Raw genomic sequence first — 17,612 nt, 5'->3', positions numbered from 1 at the left:
GAATCTGCTTCAAGCTAACCCACATGGTTGCTGGCAAGTTGCAATTCATTGCCATGTGGGCCTGTCCATGTGCTATCTGAGTATTCTCGTGGCACCACAGCTGTGGACATTAGAGAGAGAGTCAGAGAGGGCCAAGACAGAAGCCACAGTCTTTTTTATAACATAATCTCAGAAGTGGCATCCTATTGCTTCATTAGAGGCAAATAATAAGTTTAGCCCATACTCAAAGAAAGTAGGCGCTACAAGGACATGAGAGTCAGGAGCTCAGGATCATATTGGGAACAGGCTACTTCAGTCACTCATCTTGTCATCCATTCAGCAAAGATTCTTTATGCACCTACTATATACCACTGAGAATACAGTGGTGACCAGACAGGCTGTCCCTGCCAGCCTTGCACTACCAGTCTAAGTTTTTTTTTCTTCTTTTTTAAGTGATCCTTTTGTTATAAAACAGAGAACGAGAAACAAAATAAGTAAATAAAACCCCCCAAAATGAGAAAGTTCTCCATATAATTAAAAAAAAAATTTCCAAGGATTCATAGATATCTAACTCAAGCCAACAGCTCCTATAACAGAGATTTAAAACAAACAACAACAACAACAAAAAAAAAAAATGACTCCTGGAGCCAGGTAGACAGTATAAAAAAGTGAAGACTTTCCCTCTCAGATAGCAAATGTTGTCAACAAAGAGCTTGGGTCCCATCTCAAGGAAGTCACTGCCCCTATTCAAGTCCAGCCTCTTGTGGACTTGCCAGAATTGCAGTTATGTGCTGCCAGATCTGATTTATCAAGAAAAGCTTAACATTGAAATTTTATATTAAACCTTCTAACTTTGCAATATGGGCAAAAGTGGTAGATTGTGTTACTGTCCACCAATTTCCTGTCTGTCTCAGCTTGGTTTCCTTCCATAGTAGGTCCCAGGCAAAGGCTTACATGCAGGTGGTTTACTGGGGAAATGATCCCTGGGAGTGAGTGCAGGCCCAGGGAGTGAGACAGGGATGAGAGGGAAGCCACGGAAGGATGGGTAAGGATGGGTAATTGGAGTGAGTGCTGCTCTAGGTGCTAGCATCTCAGAACTAACTGCCTGCCCTGAGAATAGAGGGGGACAGTTAGTCATCCATGCCCTCCCCTTTGGCCAAAGATGGCCCCACAGGTGTTAATTCCTCTGTACTTGCAGTTGGCATGTGTGTGAGTGCTCACAGGTTCCTGCTGCTACTCAGGGCACTGCATCAGAAAAGTAAGAGGTATGTAGTGGGTACTGTCAGGCTAATCCTGCTCAAGGCTTGTTGAAGCAGTGGCTGGAATAGAAGGTGGGGCTAAAAGGATTTGAAGGGATGCACAGTAGATGATCCATAGAGTGTGCCTCCCTGCGTGGGGGCATATGCATCCCTGCCCTCTTGACTTCAAGCACGGTTACACGATTCCTTTGGACAATGAAATATCAGCAGAAGTAGCATGGGTCGCTTCCAAATAGAAACTTCAAGAGCCAGTCTGTGGTATGCCATGCCCTTTTGCCCTTGGTCATGGCATTCAGCAACACTCCAGATGGAAGCTATTCTGTCAGCCTGGATCCTGAAGTGCAGAAGGCATGGAGTAATGCCATAGCAAACAACATATAGAGTGGGTGATTACCAGCCATGAAGATATGAGGCTTATTTTTTACTGCAGCAAAGCCCAGCCCAACCTGACTGATACAGCAATTCAATCACACCTAAAAAGAATTGTGAAATCATGCAAATAAAACATGTGGGAGTTAGCCCCAAGATGCCCTTTTGTAAACTCTGTCTTAGAAAAACAAAATTCTAGCTTAATAAATGAACTAACCTGGTCCTTCTAGTTCACTTTGCAAGCTGTGGGTTTGGGGAGTCTCTGCTCTGTACTGTAACACCATGGCCTTAGTGCCAGCCATCAGCACACAAGGAGGTTTCCGGAGTTAGACCTAGCTCCACGTCCTTGACACTGTTGAGCTTAGGGAGACAGTGAAATCGACATACTAAGCAGGAATTTTGGAGCTGTCTTCTTTCTCCATCTGAGGTCTAAAGGAGCATGTGAGATTGGCAAGTAAGAAGGAGGCATCAGTCTGAAGGGCTGAATTTCATGACCTTGCTCTCTGCTTGAGAAGAAAGGACAAAGATTCATAGACTCCTCCATGTAAGTTCAACAGGGCTTCCCACATAACCTCTCCAGGTCTAGTGACATTAGCAAGTAAGTATCAACATGCAGACTGAGTACAGAACCACCAAACACAGGAAGCTCAGTCCCTACCACAGGGCCTTTGCATTTGCTGCATCTTCTGTTTAGAATAACACAATGCAGTAGAAATATAATATGAGCCATAAATGTAAAAATTTGCTCATATTTCATTGGCCAAAATCTTCTAGTTCCCACATTTAGAAAAGTAAAAAGTAAAATAAATATTAATAGCATACTTTACTTAGCCCAATATATCCAGATGGCCCCTCTCCTTGAGGCTAGGACCCATGTCTTGTTCCTCTTTGCATCCTCCTCCCTTGTCCACCCCAAAGAGTGACATTCAATAGATGACTCATTTGATACTGTTTGGACGTTTGTCCCCACCAAATCTCATGTTGAAATGTAATCCCCAGTGTCAGAAGTGGGCCCTGGTGGAAGGCGTTTGGGTCATAGGGGTAGATCCCTCATGAATGGCTTGGTGCCATCCTTGTGGTAATGAATGAGTTCTCACTCTACGAGTTCACACGAGATCTGGTTGTTTAAAAGAGCCAGGGGCCAGGCAGAGTGGCTCATGCCTGTAATCTCAACACTTTGGGAGTCCAAGGTGGGTGGAACACCTGAGGTCAGGAGTTTGAGACCAGCCCAGTCAACATGGAGAAACCCCGTCTCTACTAAAAATACAAAATTAGCCAGGTGTGGTGGTGGGTGCCTGTAATCCCAGCTACTTGGGAGGCTGAGGCAGGAGAATTGCTTGAACCCAGGAGGCAGAGGTTGCAGTGAGGCGAGATCGTGCTATTGCACCCCAGCCTGGGCAACAAGAGTGAAACTCCATCTCAAAAAAAAAAACAAAAACAAAAAAAATAAGAGCCTGGAACTTCCTCGCTTCACTGCTTTTTCTCTCACCCTCTGATGTGCTTGCTCCCCCTTTGCCTTCCACCATGATTGTAATCTTCCTGCAGCCCTCACCAGAAGCAGATGTTGACACCATGCTTTCTGGACAGTTTGTAGAACCATAAGCCAAAATAAACCTCATTTCTTGATAAATTACCCAGTCTCAGGTATTCCTTTATAGCAATGCAAGTAGACTAACTCATCATGCAATCATCTCCATGTATAATCAATATTTTAAAATTAATTAAAAGAGGCCAGGTGCAGTGGCTCACATCTGTAATCCCAGCACTTTGGGAAGCCGAGGTGGATGGATCACTTGATGTCAGGAGTTCAAGACCAGCCTGGCCAACATGGTGAAACCCCGTCTCTACTAAAAATACAAAAATTAGTTGGGCATGGTGGCGGGAGCCTGTAGTCCCAGCTACTCTACTCAGGAGACTGAGGCAGGAGAATTGCTTGAACCTGGGAGGTGGATGGTGCAGTGGGCCAAGATCATGCCACTGCACTCCAGCCTGGGCAACAGAGCAAGATTCTGTCTCAAAAAAATAAAATAAAATAAAATAAAGACATTTTACATTATTTCTGTTCTTCGCAAGTCTTTGAAATCTGGTGTGTATTTCACATGTTCGGCCTATCTCAGTTTGGACCAGTTGCATTTCAAGGGCTCCATGGCCACATATGGCTAGTGGCTACTGCATTGGACATAGCAGCTCTAAAATACACTTCCCTCAGGTTTTTTGTGACTTGTTCCGCTTCCACTAAATTGTTACCTCCTCACAAATGCCTCCTGTGATTGTGCCATTTATCTAAAGCCACAGCCCTCCTGCCTCTTCTCACGTCACCTTGGACATTTGTTTCCCAGAGCTGCTATAAGAAATTACCACAAACTGGGTAGCTTAAAACAACAGAGGTTTACCCCGTCTCTACTAAAAAAAATACAAAAAACTAGCCGGCCGAGGTGGCGGGTGCCTGTAGTCCCAGCTACTCGGGAGGCTGAGGCAGGAGAATGGCGTAAACCTGGGAGGCGGAGCTTGCAGTGAGCTGAGCTCTGACCACTGCACTCCAGCCTGGGCGACAGAGCGAGACCCCGCCTAAAAAAAAAAAAAAAAAAAACAGAGGTTTACTCTCTTGCAGTTCTGGAGGCTAGAATCTGAAATCAAGGTATCGACAGTACGCTGGTCCCTCTGCAGTCGCTAGGGGAGAAGCCTTTCTCACCCCCTCTCAGCTTCTGGTGGCTGCCAGCAACCCCTTGCATTCCTTGGATTATAGCCGTATCACTCCAATCTCTGCCTCTGTCTTCAGGTGGCTGTCTTCTCCCTTGGGTCACAGTGTCTGTATCTTTTCTCTTCTTAGAAGGACACTAGTCATATTGGATTAAGAGTCCACCTCACTCAAGCATGAGATGAAACTTCAGCATCAGCAATGGCCATGTTTTCAAATCAGATCACACCCTGAGGTTCTGGGAAGGACTTGAATCTGGGGAAGACACTATCCAAGCCAGTACACTGTGTGTTATTGTTTGTTTTGTAGAATGTAATGCTGTCTTCAGCTGTCCTGTGTGTGTCCCTTTTCAGTATCTGATTACCCCACTAAAATCTAAGCTCCATTAAAACAAGGTACTTCTCTAATTCACCACTGTATCCCCAGCACTTAGCACTGCTCCTGGCACATGGAAGGCACTCTGTAAATACGTGTTGCGAAGAAAAAAGAAGAGGGGTAGAAAAGAAGGGAAATTGCAGATTTTCTGGCTTGACATGTTTAAGATGGTGATTGGGACTCAAGGGAGGGCTGCGCCTAAGTTGGGGCAAATCAAGAAAAAGTTGGGGCTTCCTCCTAACTCCTGTTGCAGGATCTTTCTTCCCATTCTTTTCCCAGGAGCTTGAGAACAGGCCCAGCTGTGATACCTGGATAGTCTCTGGGGAGTCAGAACTATTCATCCCTGTCACTCTTAGACACCTGCCCTCACCCTTACCCCACCATGGCAAAGCAGCTGCCCAGCTAACCAGGAGCATGACAGAGAGAAGAGTCACTTGCCATGTTGACCTAGCATGTGCTATGTCCCTCACACTGGAGGACAGTGTCTACTTGCAAGGGTGTCCCATTATCACAACTGATGATACAACATAGGGCTAACAAACTCAGCTGCCTGAAAGCAATTGAGAGACGTGGGCCAGATGGGGACTAGAGCAAACTAGAGTGTGTCCAGATAGAAGGGCAGCAGCTATGAACTCTAGGTATTTGTTCTCATAAAGAAGTCTTGTATTTCTTAGCCTTCCAATTTTTTAAACAAACCCCGAGGCTTGGATTTTTAAATGAAATCACCTAATTAGCAAGTGTTAGCAAGCAATTCAATCAAAAAGGGGGAGGGAGGGAAAGGCCGCTATGGAGGCCAAATCAAAAAAAAAAAAAAAGAGAGAGAGATTGTGCTCAGAGGCAACCACTGATTCACAACCACTGGTGTGCTGCAATCCCTCAGTTTGTCTTTAAGAATCTGCAATTTCCAAACAGTGTAAATGAGAACAAGGCAGAACTCGAGTGCGTAGACTCATACGGATAAGCTGAACAAAAACAACAAAGTCAAGAAACAGTTCCAGACATCCAGAGTTAGGCCTAAGCAAACCAGAACACCTTCTTCCTCTCCCTCAACCTAGCCACCAGCAGGGATAATGGATCCTTGACCCCAACTGTATTTCTGCCCAAATCTTCCCCAATATTTGTGGGAAGTGTGAAGATTCAGGGGGAGGCACAGTTGGGCAGCCTGATTGCCCCTTTCCTTCAGTCAAATCAGGGACTAGTCTTTCAGCATCTTTCCCCCAAACTCTCAGCATTACCTCCCCAAGCCCCCAAAAGGACTGCTCTCCCTCCCAAAGGGATCATAGTTAAAAATATCAGACAGTATTCTAGCCTGGGCTTTGCAAAACTCTCTAAGCCTCAGCTTCCCCATCTCTAAGATTAGGGTTAGGTCATAACCCAATTTTGTGCAAATTTTGTATAAAATTTGTGCACATGAGAGAAAGCTGCTGTTCCTCCAGTGTGGCCCCAAGCTTGGTGAACGCAGACGGGCTAGACTTCACACCCTTTTTACCCTTCGGTGCCGTTGTTCAGTGAACATCCTGTACTACCCCATATGGCCACCCTGGATAGCCTCTCACTTGCAGACTTATAGTGAGTATTAAATATGACACTGTTTGAAAATGCTTAACACAATTATTTGGTAAATAACAATAAATCAACGTTATGTTTTTAATCTTTTTTTTTTTAGATGAAGTCTCGCTCTTGCCCCCCAGGCTGGAGTGCAATGACCCGATCTCAACTCACTGCAACCTCCACCTCCCCAGCTCAAGCAATTCTCCTCCTCCTGAGAAGCTGGGATTACAGGCACCTGCCACCATGTCCAGCTAATTTTTGTATTTTTAGTAGAGATGGGGTTTCACCATGTTGGCCAGGCTGGTCTTGAACTCCTGACCTCAGGTGATCCGCCTGCCTCGGCCTCCCAAAGTGTGAGCCACCGTGCGCCCGGCCTAATCTTAATGTTTTTATATGCTTCTCAACTGTCCTAAAACAGTCCCGCTCTTGAGGTTCTCAACATTATTTTAGGTAGTGTGCAGTCTGAGGTCAGAGAATTAAATTAACATTGAATTAAATGAACATTGAATAGTGAGAAACATTCTCTTTTCAATTGTCTCATTTCTTCTGAGAAAGATTCAGTATTTAACACTTCCAACACTCTCTAATGACACACACACACACACACACACACACACACACACACACACACACCTGAGCCCCTAGGAGTCTTTCCACACCAGTAAAAAGGCTAAAATGTATTAACACTGCTTGGTTTTAGCTGTGTTTATCTTTTACCATTTCCTTTTCTGGTGAGTAACAGCTACTTTTCAATTTACAGTGGTAGTATCAGGTTTTCTTTCCAAAAATATGTACTTTGGTTTTAAAAATGAGTCAATTTATGGAAAAATGTTAAGTAAATAATAAAGGTGGTAGCAAGAAGCTTGAAGTTTGGGAAACTCGACACCAGACAATTCCAGACAAGGCCAGACCTTGATGTTCTCAATTCCCAGCAAGGCTCACTTCGATTCCCCACGAGCTCAACTCAGAGTTTGCTCCTCAAAGCTCCTGACTTTCATAAACCTTCAGCTTACTGAAAGGCCTGCCTGGGTCACGCCTCCTGAGCGCCTTGGACCTTACCAGGGAGGAGCAGTCAGTCCCTCCTGAATGACTGAAGTGGGCTCTGCCCTGGCTGAGCCCAGGCACGACCGGAGTCCTGACAGCCCAAAGGCCTGCGTACAACCTCCCCTGGCCAAGCGATGCCAAGGCGCCCTCCAAAATTAACAGAGGAGTGAGCGGAGCAGGGTACACAATGTGGTTGTGTTTGATCCCGCGACGTGTCACTCGGAATCTCAATTTATTGCCAATAGACGACGTTGTCAGGCACTAATTTTCTGGTGGCGCTCCATCACAGGCCTCTCAACACCAGGGGAGGGGCTCAGAGGCCGGTGGGCAGGGGGGCTCGGAGGAGCCGTCGCGAGCCAGCCAGGGGTTCCTGTAACGAGGCTTTAATGAGGGGAGCGCGCCGGCCTTTGTCGAGAAACCGGAGGAGGAGGCGGCGGCTGGGTCAGGAGCTCGGCAAGGTCGCTTCCTCCCCCGGCCCTGAGAGCCCGGGAATCCGGAGAGGGTCAGCGGCGGCCGCCAGGCCGGGTGCCTACTGAGGAGCTGTCCTGGGCCCGCACCACCCTCACCCACTCCGAACTGCGAACTGCAGCAGGAAACACAACATTTCCAAGCAACAATGCAAACGCGCTCATTATCATGTCCTCAATATGCATGAAGAAAATGCACAGCGCTGGCCGAGCCCCCTCACACGGCTCTGGCCTCGGCGTCCAATAAGGCGACAAATTCATCTCCCAGGATGAATGAGGAGGGGGCGCCGGGGAGGCAGATCCACGTGGGGGAGGGGACGGATCCCGGAGAAGGAGAGAAGAAGAGAGAATATTTACGGAGAGGAGAACCTGAGAGACAGAACGAGAAATCCAAGGAGGAAATAGGAGAGGATCCGGATGGAAGTGGGGAAGAAAGAAAATTAAAAACGAGAACTGCGGATGGGGGAAAGGGACACAGTCACAGACACAAGGAGAGGAAAAAAGAGACATTAAGAAGTGGGTGAGGGAGGGAGCAGAAGGGAGAAAAGTGAACTGAAAAGTGGTCCAGGGCAAAGGCATAAAAACAGCACAATGAGGGAGCGGAGGAAAGAATGAATGATCTAAAAATCGAAGATAGAGGAAATGGGAAGGCCAGACGGAAGGAAAGAGAAAAACAAAGGCACGGGGGAGGGGGCTGCTTAAGTCAGGTGGAAAACGGCTGATCCGGAAGAGGTAAAGGAAAAGAAAATCATTCCCGCGGAGGGCCAGGTTCTTCCACCCAGGTCACTCAGGGCGCTGCGCCTCTCGGGCCGCTGAGAGACGCCGGGAAGTGAGCCGGGTCGCAGGAGGCGCAGGGGCGGAGCGGGGGAGCTAAGAGCCCACCGCCCTCACGCCCCACCTTGGGCATTCTGACCCGCTCCCGGTGCCTAGCCCTGGCCCGGGGCCCATCCTGCGCATCGCGGCCCGCCGCCGCTGTTGCACGATTCCGGCCGGCGGCCTCTCCCGCGCCGAGAGCGAAGTTGGCAAAGTTTACCCCTGAGTTTCCCCGTCGCTTCTCCGGACCCAGGAAGGGCCTCCAAGTCCCTGGTGGCCGGTGGGGAGCGGCAGCACGCTCGGGAGAGCTCTGGAGGCCCCCGGTCCGCGTCTCCTGGGATGCTCGGAGTCCGGATTTCTGGCCAAATACGAATTCCACCCTGTGCGGACGCCAGGCCACGCTCTCAGGAGTCCGCGGCTGCTAATAGCGGAGAAAGAGAACGAGAAAGTGAGAGAGAGGGAGAGAGAGAGAAGGAAAAAAAATATTCTCAGCTCAATTTAAGTCTCATGGAAAGGGCTTACAACTGTAATTAAATCATTAAATTCTTGTCTACGCTTCACAGAGCGGAGAGAAATTAACTTCCCACCAACCTCATTTTCTATTTGAACATGAAATAATGATTTTCTGCCCGTCTAATTACAAAGCCAACATCTGATCAAGCCAGCATCCAGAGGGGATTATCGCATGCACGAGTATTAGACCTCATTACCAGCTTGAGTGCAAAATTATTACATCTTGTAATTGGATGGTGAGATTTATATACAGATCGGCCCGGTTTCTGTAAGATTGTAATTACAAGCTTCGTTGGTTAGCTACTTATCAGAACTTTGCAGGAAAACAAAACAAATGACTGAGGAAAACGAGCATTTCATTAACCTGTAACCCGAGCGCGAGGGGGAGGGAACGGTAGGAGCGCGCGCCGCAGCGTCTGCAGGAAGCTCAGAGATCGCGGGTTGGCACCGCAGCCCAGGGACTCAGGGCCTGGGAGGGAAGGATAGAAGATGGGCCGGGGCTGGGAGTCCCAGGGCTGCAGCGGCTCCCCTTGACCGGGACGCGTGAGCACCGTGAGGCTGGGTGAGGAGGGGGCAGGAAGCGGGCCTGGTGACTCAGCTCTTGTGAAGTGCGCGGCGCAACCCCCAGAGCTTGGCGGGCGGCGGACCCCGGGCACACGTCGGGCAGCGGCTCCTGGTGCGCAACTGGCGCACGCGCGCCAAGTGTGTGCGAGGGACAGACACCCTCTCCGAACACTCCCCGCTCCCTGGGCAGCATTGAGAGGGCCTGCAGTGAGTCTCCAAAGCGCTTTGTGCGCTAGGAATGTTGAAAGAAGGCAAGATGATGGAGAAACTTCTGCGTGAAGCGCGTTCGTGCGCGCGACTTTCCCAAATCTACTTCCATGCACCTGCTTTTCTTCCCTGTGCGAGTGTGTCACTCTGACCATTTAATCTGTTGGATTAAAAATCCCTGGAAAAGGTTCAGCTGCCCTCGGACCCTCGAGTTCGGCCCACAGCCGGGCTCCACTGGCCCGGTCGAGTTGGCGGACCAGCGCCACGGTAGGACGCGGCTGCCTGGGACGCTGAGTCTGGACGTGGCGCGCAGATGGCCCGGACAGACCAGGGCTGTTCTCAGTTGGAAAGTAGGGTAGCCAGGAGGCCGCTTCTGCTCGAGGCCTAGGGAGCCTGGAGGGATCTAATATGCGAGGTTCTTGGGTCTGTGTCTGGGTCTGGAGGCTCACCCCTTGGGCTGTGGGCGTTCCCCACCCCCCAGCCAGCGCGACTGAGTCCCTAAGAGCCGCCTGGCCTTTCCCTGGCCTCTTTCTCGCCGCCTGCAGTCCGACGCAGCCAGGTCGACAGCTGGTTAATGCGGAAGGAGCATCTCCGAGGCTCATTATTGTTTTTCTTTTCCTTCTGAAAAAAAGCTGAATTAAATATCGGGAGTCTCACTCGATCACTTACAGCGCAACCCCATTCCCCCCACCTCAGAATCTCGCTCTCCCCCCTGGTCTGGTGCCACCACTTTGTACAAACACTATGACTTCAGGGCCGTCGAGGCTCGAGGTCTGACACCTAGGAAACATCCCGGAAAATAACTCTCAATTTTGTAATCCCAAGTTTCTTCGCGTGAAAGTTAGCTCAACATTCTCTATGCTACTCTCTGAGAGGTGTAACGGGAAACTAAATCAGGCCTCGAGGAGATATTTCAAAGCCAGGGCGGCCCCTGATGACGCCTCCTTCGGCTAGGCTCCTGAGAAGGCACCAGGCTCCCCTACACCAGGCTGAGGCGGGAGGGAAGGTGATAGGGAAACTGCTCAGATACAGTCTGGGAATACCCCACTTCCCCTCATTGCCACCAAACCTGGTCCTCCTCAAACTTTCCCATGCTTCCTCCCCGTCCCCGCACCGCCCCCGCAAGGTTTTTGGCATTCACACCTACTAGGGCTGCCGGCCTGTGCCAAGACCCCGGGAAAGAGGTGGGAAGTGGGAGGTGGGCGGTGGGGGTGGGATCAAGACTGGGTGTCTGCCGTGGAGGTGGAAGCATCTTTCATTCCAGAGCTGCGCTCCCCAGTACTGTGCTCCTCAGAGCTGTGATCAGAGACAGCGGGGGCCAAGACCCTCTGATCTCCTCTAATCCCGCCACTCTGGTGGAATTCGAATTCGATTCCTGGATCCATCCATGCAAGGTGAAGGTTTCTGCCTCCGAGCTGGGGCTGGCCACTCCACGGCAGAGTCGCCACCCCCGTTTTGTCTCCAGGGCGTGCCCACTGCAGGCCTGGCTGGCTTGTGGGTCGCGGCGGCGGCCTAAAGCTCTGAGCCCCCAGCCGCGGCAATGCTGGGAATTTCAATGCTGCTGTCGACTGCACGCCCTAATCCGTGAAGGTGGGAGCCCGATTCTGGGATTTCAAGTTTGATTCAGGAAATATCCCATCATTAAACCAAAACTCTTGCCTTCCATCCCCACCGGAGGCGGTGGGAGGATCCTTGCAGAGAAAAAGGTTAGCGCCGGGACCGGGAGAAGGGATAGGGGTCGCGCAAGGAAAGATCTCTACAGACGAAAACGCCAGTATAGAAACTTCTCGAAGAGCTCTCCAAAAGTTCCTAGGGCCTCCGTGGCCCGGCGCCCTGCTCCTCCCCCATTCCCAGCCGCCTGGGGCGCGGGCCTGCTTCACCGGTTTGTGGCCGCTCCCTACCCTTCCAGCGCCCCCGGATTGCCACCCGTCAGCCCCTGGAGCCAGCCCGCCATTTTTAGTAAGGGATTCGCACACGGACCCGGGGGCGGCGTTAAGTGGCTAATCTCAGGGTTTAGTCCTCCTGGGTGGGGGGGCTGCCTCGCCCCCGCAGGGCAGCGAACTGGCCTCTGAAGATGATATTAGGACGCACTCCCTCGCTTCCCACCCCCACGCCGGCTGCTAGCTCCCTCCCTACGCTGCTGAAAGTGGCCGGGAGTCGAGAGGTGCGAACTGCAAAATGGGCTCGGGCACAGGGGGGCCCCCGGAGCCAGCCTCGGCCACGGTCCCGCGCCTCGGCCTGGGGACAGGCTCGGAGGGGCGGGAGGCGGGAGGGGCGAGCTGACCCGGCACTCACCCAGTCCCCGCGCCTCTCGCTCCCCCGCCCGGCGCGGGCAGGAGAGGGCGGGCAGGGACTCGCGGCGCTCGGGCTCCCGCCCCTGCCCCGCCCCGCCCTGCGCGCGGAATCCGCGGGGGTGGGCGGCCTCGCCCGTAAGGCGCCCAGGCGATTGGCGACTCGAGGAAGAGACGCGGGGAAAAGTCGAATAAGAGGGCGCGACGTCAGACCCGAGATTTGGGGAAGGGCGAGGGAGGGGGTGGAAGGGCGGGGATGGACACACAGACACGGACACACACCCCCCGCGCGGCACCCTTAGTGTCCACAACTTTTGGCTGCCTTAGCCCAGGGTGCAGAGGCTGGAAAGGTTGGGGGAAGTATCGTGTGAGTAAAGAGAGAGATTTAAAGAATAGAAGTAGTGAGAGAGGAAAAAGTGAAGGGAACGGACCCGAGAGCAAAAGCCATCGTGAGAAAGGGAAAGGGAAGGGGAGAGGAGAAAGGAGAGTTTCATAGCGTCCAGGGCAGTGCAGGAGCCCGAAGGAGCGGAAGCGATCCTGGGGGGAAGAGGAGTGCGGAGAGGGGAGGGGAGAGGAAGGGCGAGGAGGGGGAGTGAAAACTAGAGGAGGGAGAAGGAAGCGAGGCGCGACACTGCTGGGGAGAGGAGGGCAGTGAGGAGCGAGGCGCGGGCAGAGGCAGCTCCGGCGGCCGAGAGGAGGGAGCGCGGCGCAGAGAGGAGGGGCTTGCGCCCCGTAGAAATGTCAATCAGAGCCCGGAGCCCCGGGAATCTCCGCCAATCTGTTCGGACCTGACCTGGCTCCTCGCCGCCGCCGTCGCCGCCGCGGAGCAGATCAATAGGCGAACGCGGAGCACAGCGCAGCGCGGGCGGCAGCGCGGGCGGCAGCGCGGCCCGAAGCCCGGCCCAGCTCCTGATGCGCGCCGGAGCCCGCGGGCTGCGCTGAGCTGGGCGGCCCGGGGGCCGGGCCCCCTCTCCGTCCGTGCCCCGCGGGCCACCATGTCCTTCCCCCAGCTGGGATACCAATACATCCGCCCGCTTTACCCGTCAGAGCGTCCGGGGGCCGCTGGCGGCAGCGGCGGCAGCGCGGGGGCCCGGGGCGGCCCAGGTGCCGGAGCCTCAGAGTTGGCCGCCTCGGGGTCCCTGTCCAACGTGCTCTCGTCCGTGTACGGGGCGCCCTACGCCGCGGCCGCGGCGGCCGCCGCCGCCCAAGGCTACGGCGCCTTCCTGCCCTACGCCGCGGAGCTGCCCATCTTCCCACAGCTGGTAAGAGCCCGCGGAGCCAGGGAAGGAGGGGTTGGCGCCGGGGCGCAGGGCGAGCTGAGCGCGCGGGGTTCGGACTAGAGGGGTGCAGGCCAGGACGGGGGAGGCAGCGACGGCTGGGGCTCACCCGCGCTCCCTCCGCGCGTGTCCCTTCCTTCTCCATGTGCCTACAGGGCGCGCAGTATGAGCTGAAGGACAGCCCCGGGGTGCAGCATCCGGCCGCGGCTGCCGCGTTTCCGCACCCGCACCCCGCCTTCTACCCGTATGGCCAGTATCAATTCGGGGACCCGTCCCGTCCCAAGAACGCCACCAGGGAGAGCACCAGCACGCTCAAGGCCTGGCTCAACGAGCACCGCAAGAACCCCTACCCCACCAAGGGCGAGAAGATCATGCTGGCCATCATCACCAAGATGACCCTCACCCAGGTGTCCACCTGGTTCGCCAACGCGCGCCGGCGCCTCAAGAAGGAGAATAAGATGACTTGGGCGCCTCGCAGCCGCACTGACGAGGAGGGAAACGCTTATGGGAGCGAGCGCGAGGAGGAAGACGAAGAGGAGGACGAGGAGGATGGCAAACGCGAGCTAGAACTGGAGGAGGAGGAGCTCGGAGGGGAGGAGGAGGACACGGGGGGCGAGGGCCTGGCGGACGACGACGAGGACGAGGAGATCGATTTGGAAAACTTAGACGGCGCGGCCACTGGGCCTGAGCTGTCCCTGGCTGGGGCGGCTCGCAGGGATGGCGACCTCGGCCTGGGACCCATTTCGGACTCCAAAAATAGCGACTCAGAAGACAGCTCTGAGGGCTTGGAGGACCGGCCACTACCGGTCCTGAGTCTGGCTCCAGCGCCACCACCAGTGGCGGTGGCCTCGCCGTCTCCGCCCTCGCCCCCCGTGGGCCTGGACCCCTGCGCTCCCGCACCAGCCCCCGCCTCCGCTCTGCAGAAGCCCAAGATCTGGTCCCTCGCGGAGACTGCCACAAGCCCGGATAACCCGCGCCGCTCGCCTCCCGGCGCGGGGGGGTCTCCACCGGGGGCAGCGGTCGCGCCTCCAGCCCTGCAGCTCTCCCCGGCCGCCGCCGCCGCCGCCGCTCACAGACTGGTCTCAGCGCCGCTGGGCAAGTTCCCGGCTTGGACCAACCGGCCGTTTCCAGGCCCGCCGCCCGGTCCCCGCCCGCACCCGCTCTCCCTGCTGAGCTCGGCCCCTCCACACCTGCTGGGACTTCCCGGAGCCGCGGGCCACCCGGCTGCCGCCGCCGCCTTCGCTCGGCCCGCGGAGCCCGAAGGCGGAGCAGGTGACTGCTGAGCGCGGGGCGAGGAGCAGGGGCGGGCTCTGCGGATAGTGCCGGAGCTGGCCGGGACGGGCAGGGTCCGGGAGGCGCAGGGCGCGTCCCTCTCGGCTCCTGCTTTCTGCGGCCCTGGGCGCCGGAACCGAGCGTTCTAAAGGTCCTCCTTTTTCTTCCCCCGCTTCCCTTAGATCGCTGTAGTGCCTTGGAAGTGGAGAAAAAGTTACTCAAGACAGCTTTCCAGCCCGTGCCCAGGCGGTAAGACCCCGAGGTTGGGGGGCTGGGGGGACTGGCTGGCGGGGAAAGGAGAGAACGCGGAGCACCACGCACGGCCTTTTGCCCCGGAATAGGAGGGAACCCTGCTGGGACGCATTTTGTAAAAGGGGACGAAAGTCATTTCTTCGGTCGCCCCTGTAGGCCCTGCGACAGCTCTCCAGGTCCAGCCCAGGCACCCCAGGCGCGGCCGGTGGGTACAGCGCCTGTACCTTCTAGGGGAAGCCTTGCGTGGCTGGGCCCACAGGCCACTGGGGCGGGTGGCGGCTCTCTGACGCTCACCTCTTTCCAGCCCCAGACCTTGGGTCCTGACGCCTCGTGCCCACCCTACAGTTAAACCCCCAACACACACATCTACAACTGGACATAATTTTACATTGCGACACCTTCCTGACTCTCGGCCGCAACCCAAGTAGGATCTCCCGGCCCTAGGCAGCCTCTGCGCTCCTGATTCTCACCTTTTTTGCTATTATTGTCTCTCTCTTCCAGGCCCCAGAACCATCTGGACGCCGCCCTGGTCTTATCGGCTCTCTCCTCATCCTAGTTCTTTAAAAAAAAAAAAAAAGAAAAAAACAAAAACTTTTTTTAATCGTTGTAATAATTGTAAAAAAAATCACTCTGTATAGTTACAACTTGTAAGCATGTCCGTGTATAAATACCTAAAAGCAAAACAAAAAAAAGGAAAGAAAAAAGAAATAAAACCAGTCCTCCTCAGCCCTCCCCAAGTCGCTTCTGTGGCACCCCGCATTCGCTGTGAGGTTTGTTTGTTCGGTTGATTTTGGGGGGTGGAGTTTCAGTGAGAATAAACGTGTCTGCCTTTGTGTGTGTGTGTGTATATATACAGAGAAATGTACATATGTGTGAACCAAATTGTACGAGAAAGTATCTATTTTTGGCTAAATAAATGAGCTGCTGCCACTTTGACTATAACCCGCCTGTCTGCCCCCTCAACGGATCTGTTTGGTGGTTTTTTGTTTTTTGGGTTTTTTCTCCCCTTGGTTGTTTGAAGAATTCGCGGGAAAGGACGAGAGACGAATCAGGACCGAGTAGTCAAACGACAGCAATAGCTGAGGGGGCGCAGAAGTGGCGGGGCTAGGGGCGCCGCAGCCGGAGAAGTGGCTGGAAAAGCACCTGGGGCGGCGGAGAGAACTGGAGCAGGAGACAGGTGGGAGACCCCGGCAAGATTCCCTGCTAAGAGCCGGGAATCTGGGCCCGACCCGCAGTTCTGCGGGAGCAACCGCGGTGACTTGGTTCTTTCTCTGGCGACCTTGCCAAAATATTTAGATAAGGGTCTGGACACAACCGGCTAAGCCTGCGCGGGTGGCGGGGGCGTGTTCTCATCATTCCCCCCGTCCCCATTCTTTGATCGACACAATTGAGGCTTTCTCAGTGTTACCTATAAGAGGTTGTGCGAGCCCAGATTCCATCCGCCTTCCAACCCGGTTGCACCCCTTCCCTCTTTATAAATGCCAGGGTGTGGGGTGACGGTGGAGGCGGATATGGAGAAGAGGGGAGCCTAGGGGTACATATCAACCCTCTAGATGATGTGTGACTGCCCAGCTCTAGTTGAGAGTTGGGGAGCCCGGGTCCTGGCAGCATCTGTGCGTCTTGGCACCCTGGTGGGTTTTCCCGCGTGCCCTAGGAGAGGCATCCTGCTAAGGTCCCGGCGCAGGGGTTGCGGGGGTGTCAGACCCGCAGCACCTTTCCAGCCGGGATTCCGGCTCCAGGGGGGCCTGGAGTGGGCGGACCGGGGGAGGCAGCTGGGAAATTTGGGGCTGGAGCTCCCTCTACAGGACAAAGGGGATGCTCGGCGCCTCGCCTCCCTGGCCTCTCCACCGCGCGCCGCGCCCCCTCAGCACCCTCTTTTTCCTCTCTCGGTCAGCCAGCCAACCTTGCCCAAGTTTGACTTGAAGAAGCTGTAGGGAGTGTTTGGGCGAAGTGACACCTCGGGGTAAGAAGGACAGACACATTTTTTTGCCCCCTCCCCACGTTACTAAAGGTACGATGTGGCCAGATGCGGGGTGTTTGACCCTCAGAGTGGCGCGTGTGACTATCTCCCGCGTTCCAGGGAGGTATGGGAAGCGCGCACAACCCCCGAAGCCGCGGAACAAGACACGGCTCAACATTGCACAACTTCGACGCTCGGAGGTAGCAGAGCGGAGCCCGACGGGACTGGGCCATGCGGGCCCAGCGGTCAGCGCCGCGCCTCGGGAGTGCCTTCCGCGAAGGGGGCGATCAAGGTGCGGCGGCGCCCCATGGGCGAGTGGGGAGGGGGCTGTGTCGGCCTCTGTGTCACTCTGCGGGCGCACAGAGGGCTGGCGAACCGCTAGTGGACACCTGGCAAAGCCGCTCCTCTGCTGGCTTGCTCCTCCAGCCCCTTCCCCAGAGGCCAAAGAGACGTTTTCTCAGCTCCCCAGCGTTCCCTCTCTTTGTTAACGGTGTTTCTGGGGTTCAGGCTCCTTCCCAGTTTGTAAGCTCAGACTGAGGTTTCGCTCTGGCCCTGCTCACACCGCCCCCAGATGTGGAGCCCACTCATCCTCGCGGACTTGCACCTGAGGCCAGAACGCCAGGACCGGGGCAGAGACTGGTTAGCACATTGAATGACTTTACAAGGACAGCACTCTGACACCTCAACAGCTCACGCCTCACAAGCTTAACTGTGGCACCGA

General features: G+C 54.5%; 2 protein-coding genes across 2 annotated transcripts; one reads left to right on the top strand and one right to left on the bottom strand.

Annotated features, from left to right (window-relative positions):
• Positions 1-7,651: 7,651 nt before the first annotated feature.
• Positions 7,652-13,127, bottom strand: LOC117088597. Its single transcript, XM_033219848.1, has 4 exons — positions 12,924-13,127; positions 12,562-12,667; positions 12,135-12,427; positions 7,652-8,976 (listed from the first exon to the last, which is right to left on the bottom strand). Exons 1-4 carry the CDS (start codon positions 13,125-13,127, stop codon positions 8,530-8,532), a joined length of 1,050 nt encoding a protein of 349 aa, XP_033075739.1. The 3' UTR covers positions 7,652-8,529.
• On the top strand, positions 12,387-15,873 carry IRX3 (iroquois homeobox 3). The gene is made up of 4 exons (XM_033218426.1): positions 12,387-13,392; positions 13,563-14,679; positions 14,862-14,928; positions 15,433-15,873. Exons 1-4 carry the CDS (start codon positions 13,126-13,128, stop codon positions 15,485-15,487), a joined length of 1,506 nt encoding a protein of 501 aa, XP_033074317.1. The 5' UTR covers positions 12,387-13,125; the 3' UTR covers positions 15,488-15,873.
• Positions 15,874-17,612: the final 1,739 nt, after the last annotated feature.

This window comes from Trachypithecus francoisi, unplaced genomic scaffold, assembly GCF_009764315.1.
Source record: "Trachypithecus francoisi isolate TF-2019V2 unplaced genomic scaffold, Tfra_2.0 Lachesis_group10, whole genome shotgun sequence".
Taxonomy (NCBI): Eukaryota; Metazoa; Chordata; class Mammalia; order Primates; family Cercopithecidae; genus Trachypithecus; species Trachypithecus francoisi.
This window is presented reverse-complemented; position numbering and strand designations above follow the sequence as displayed.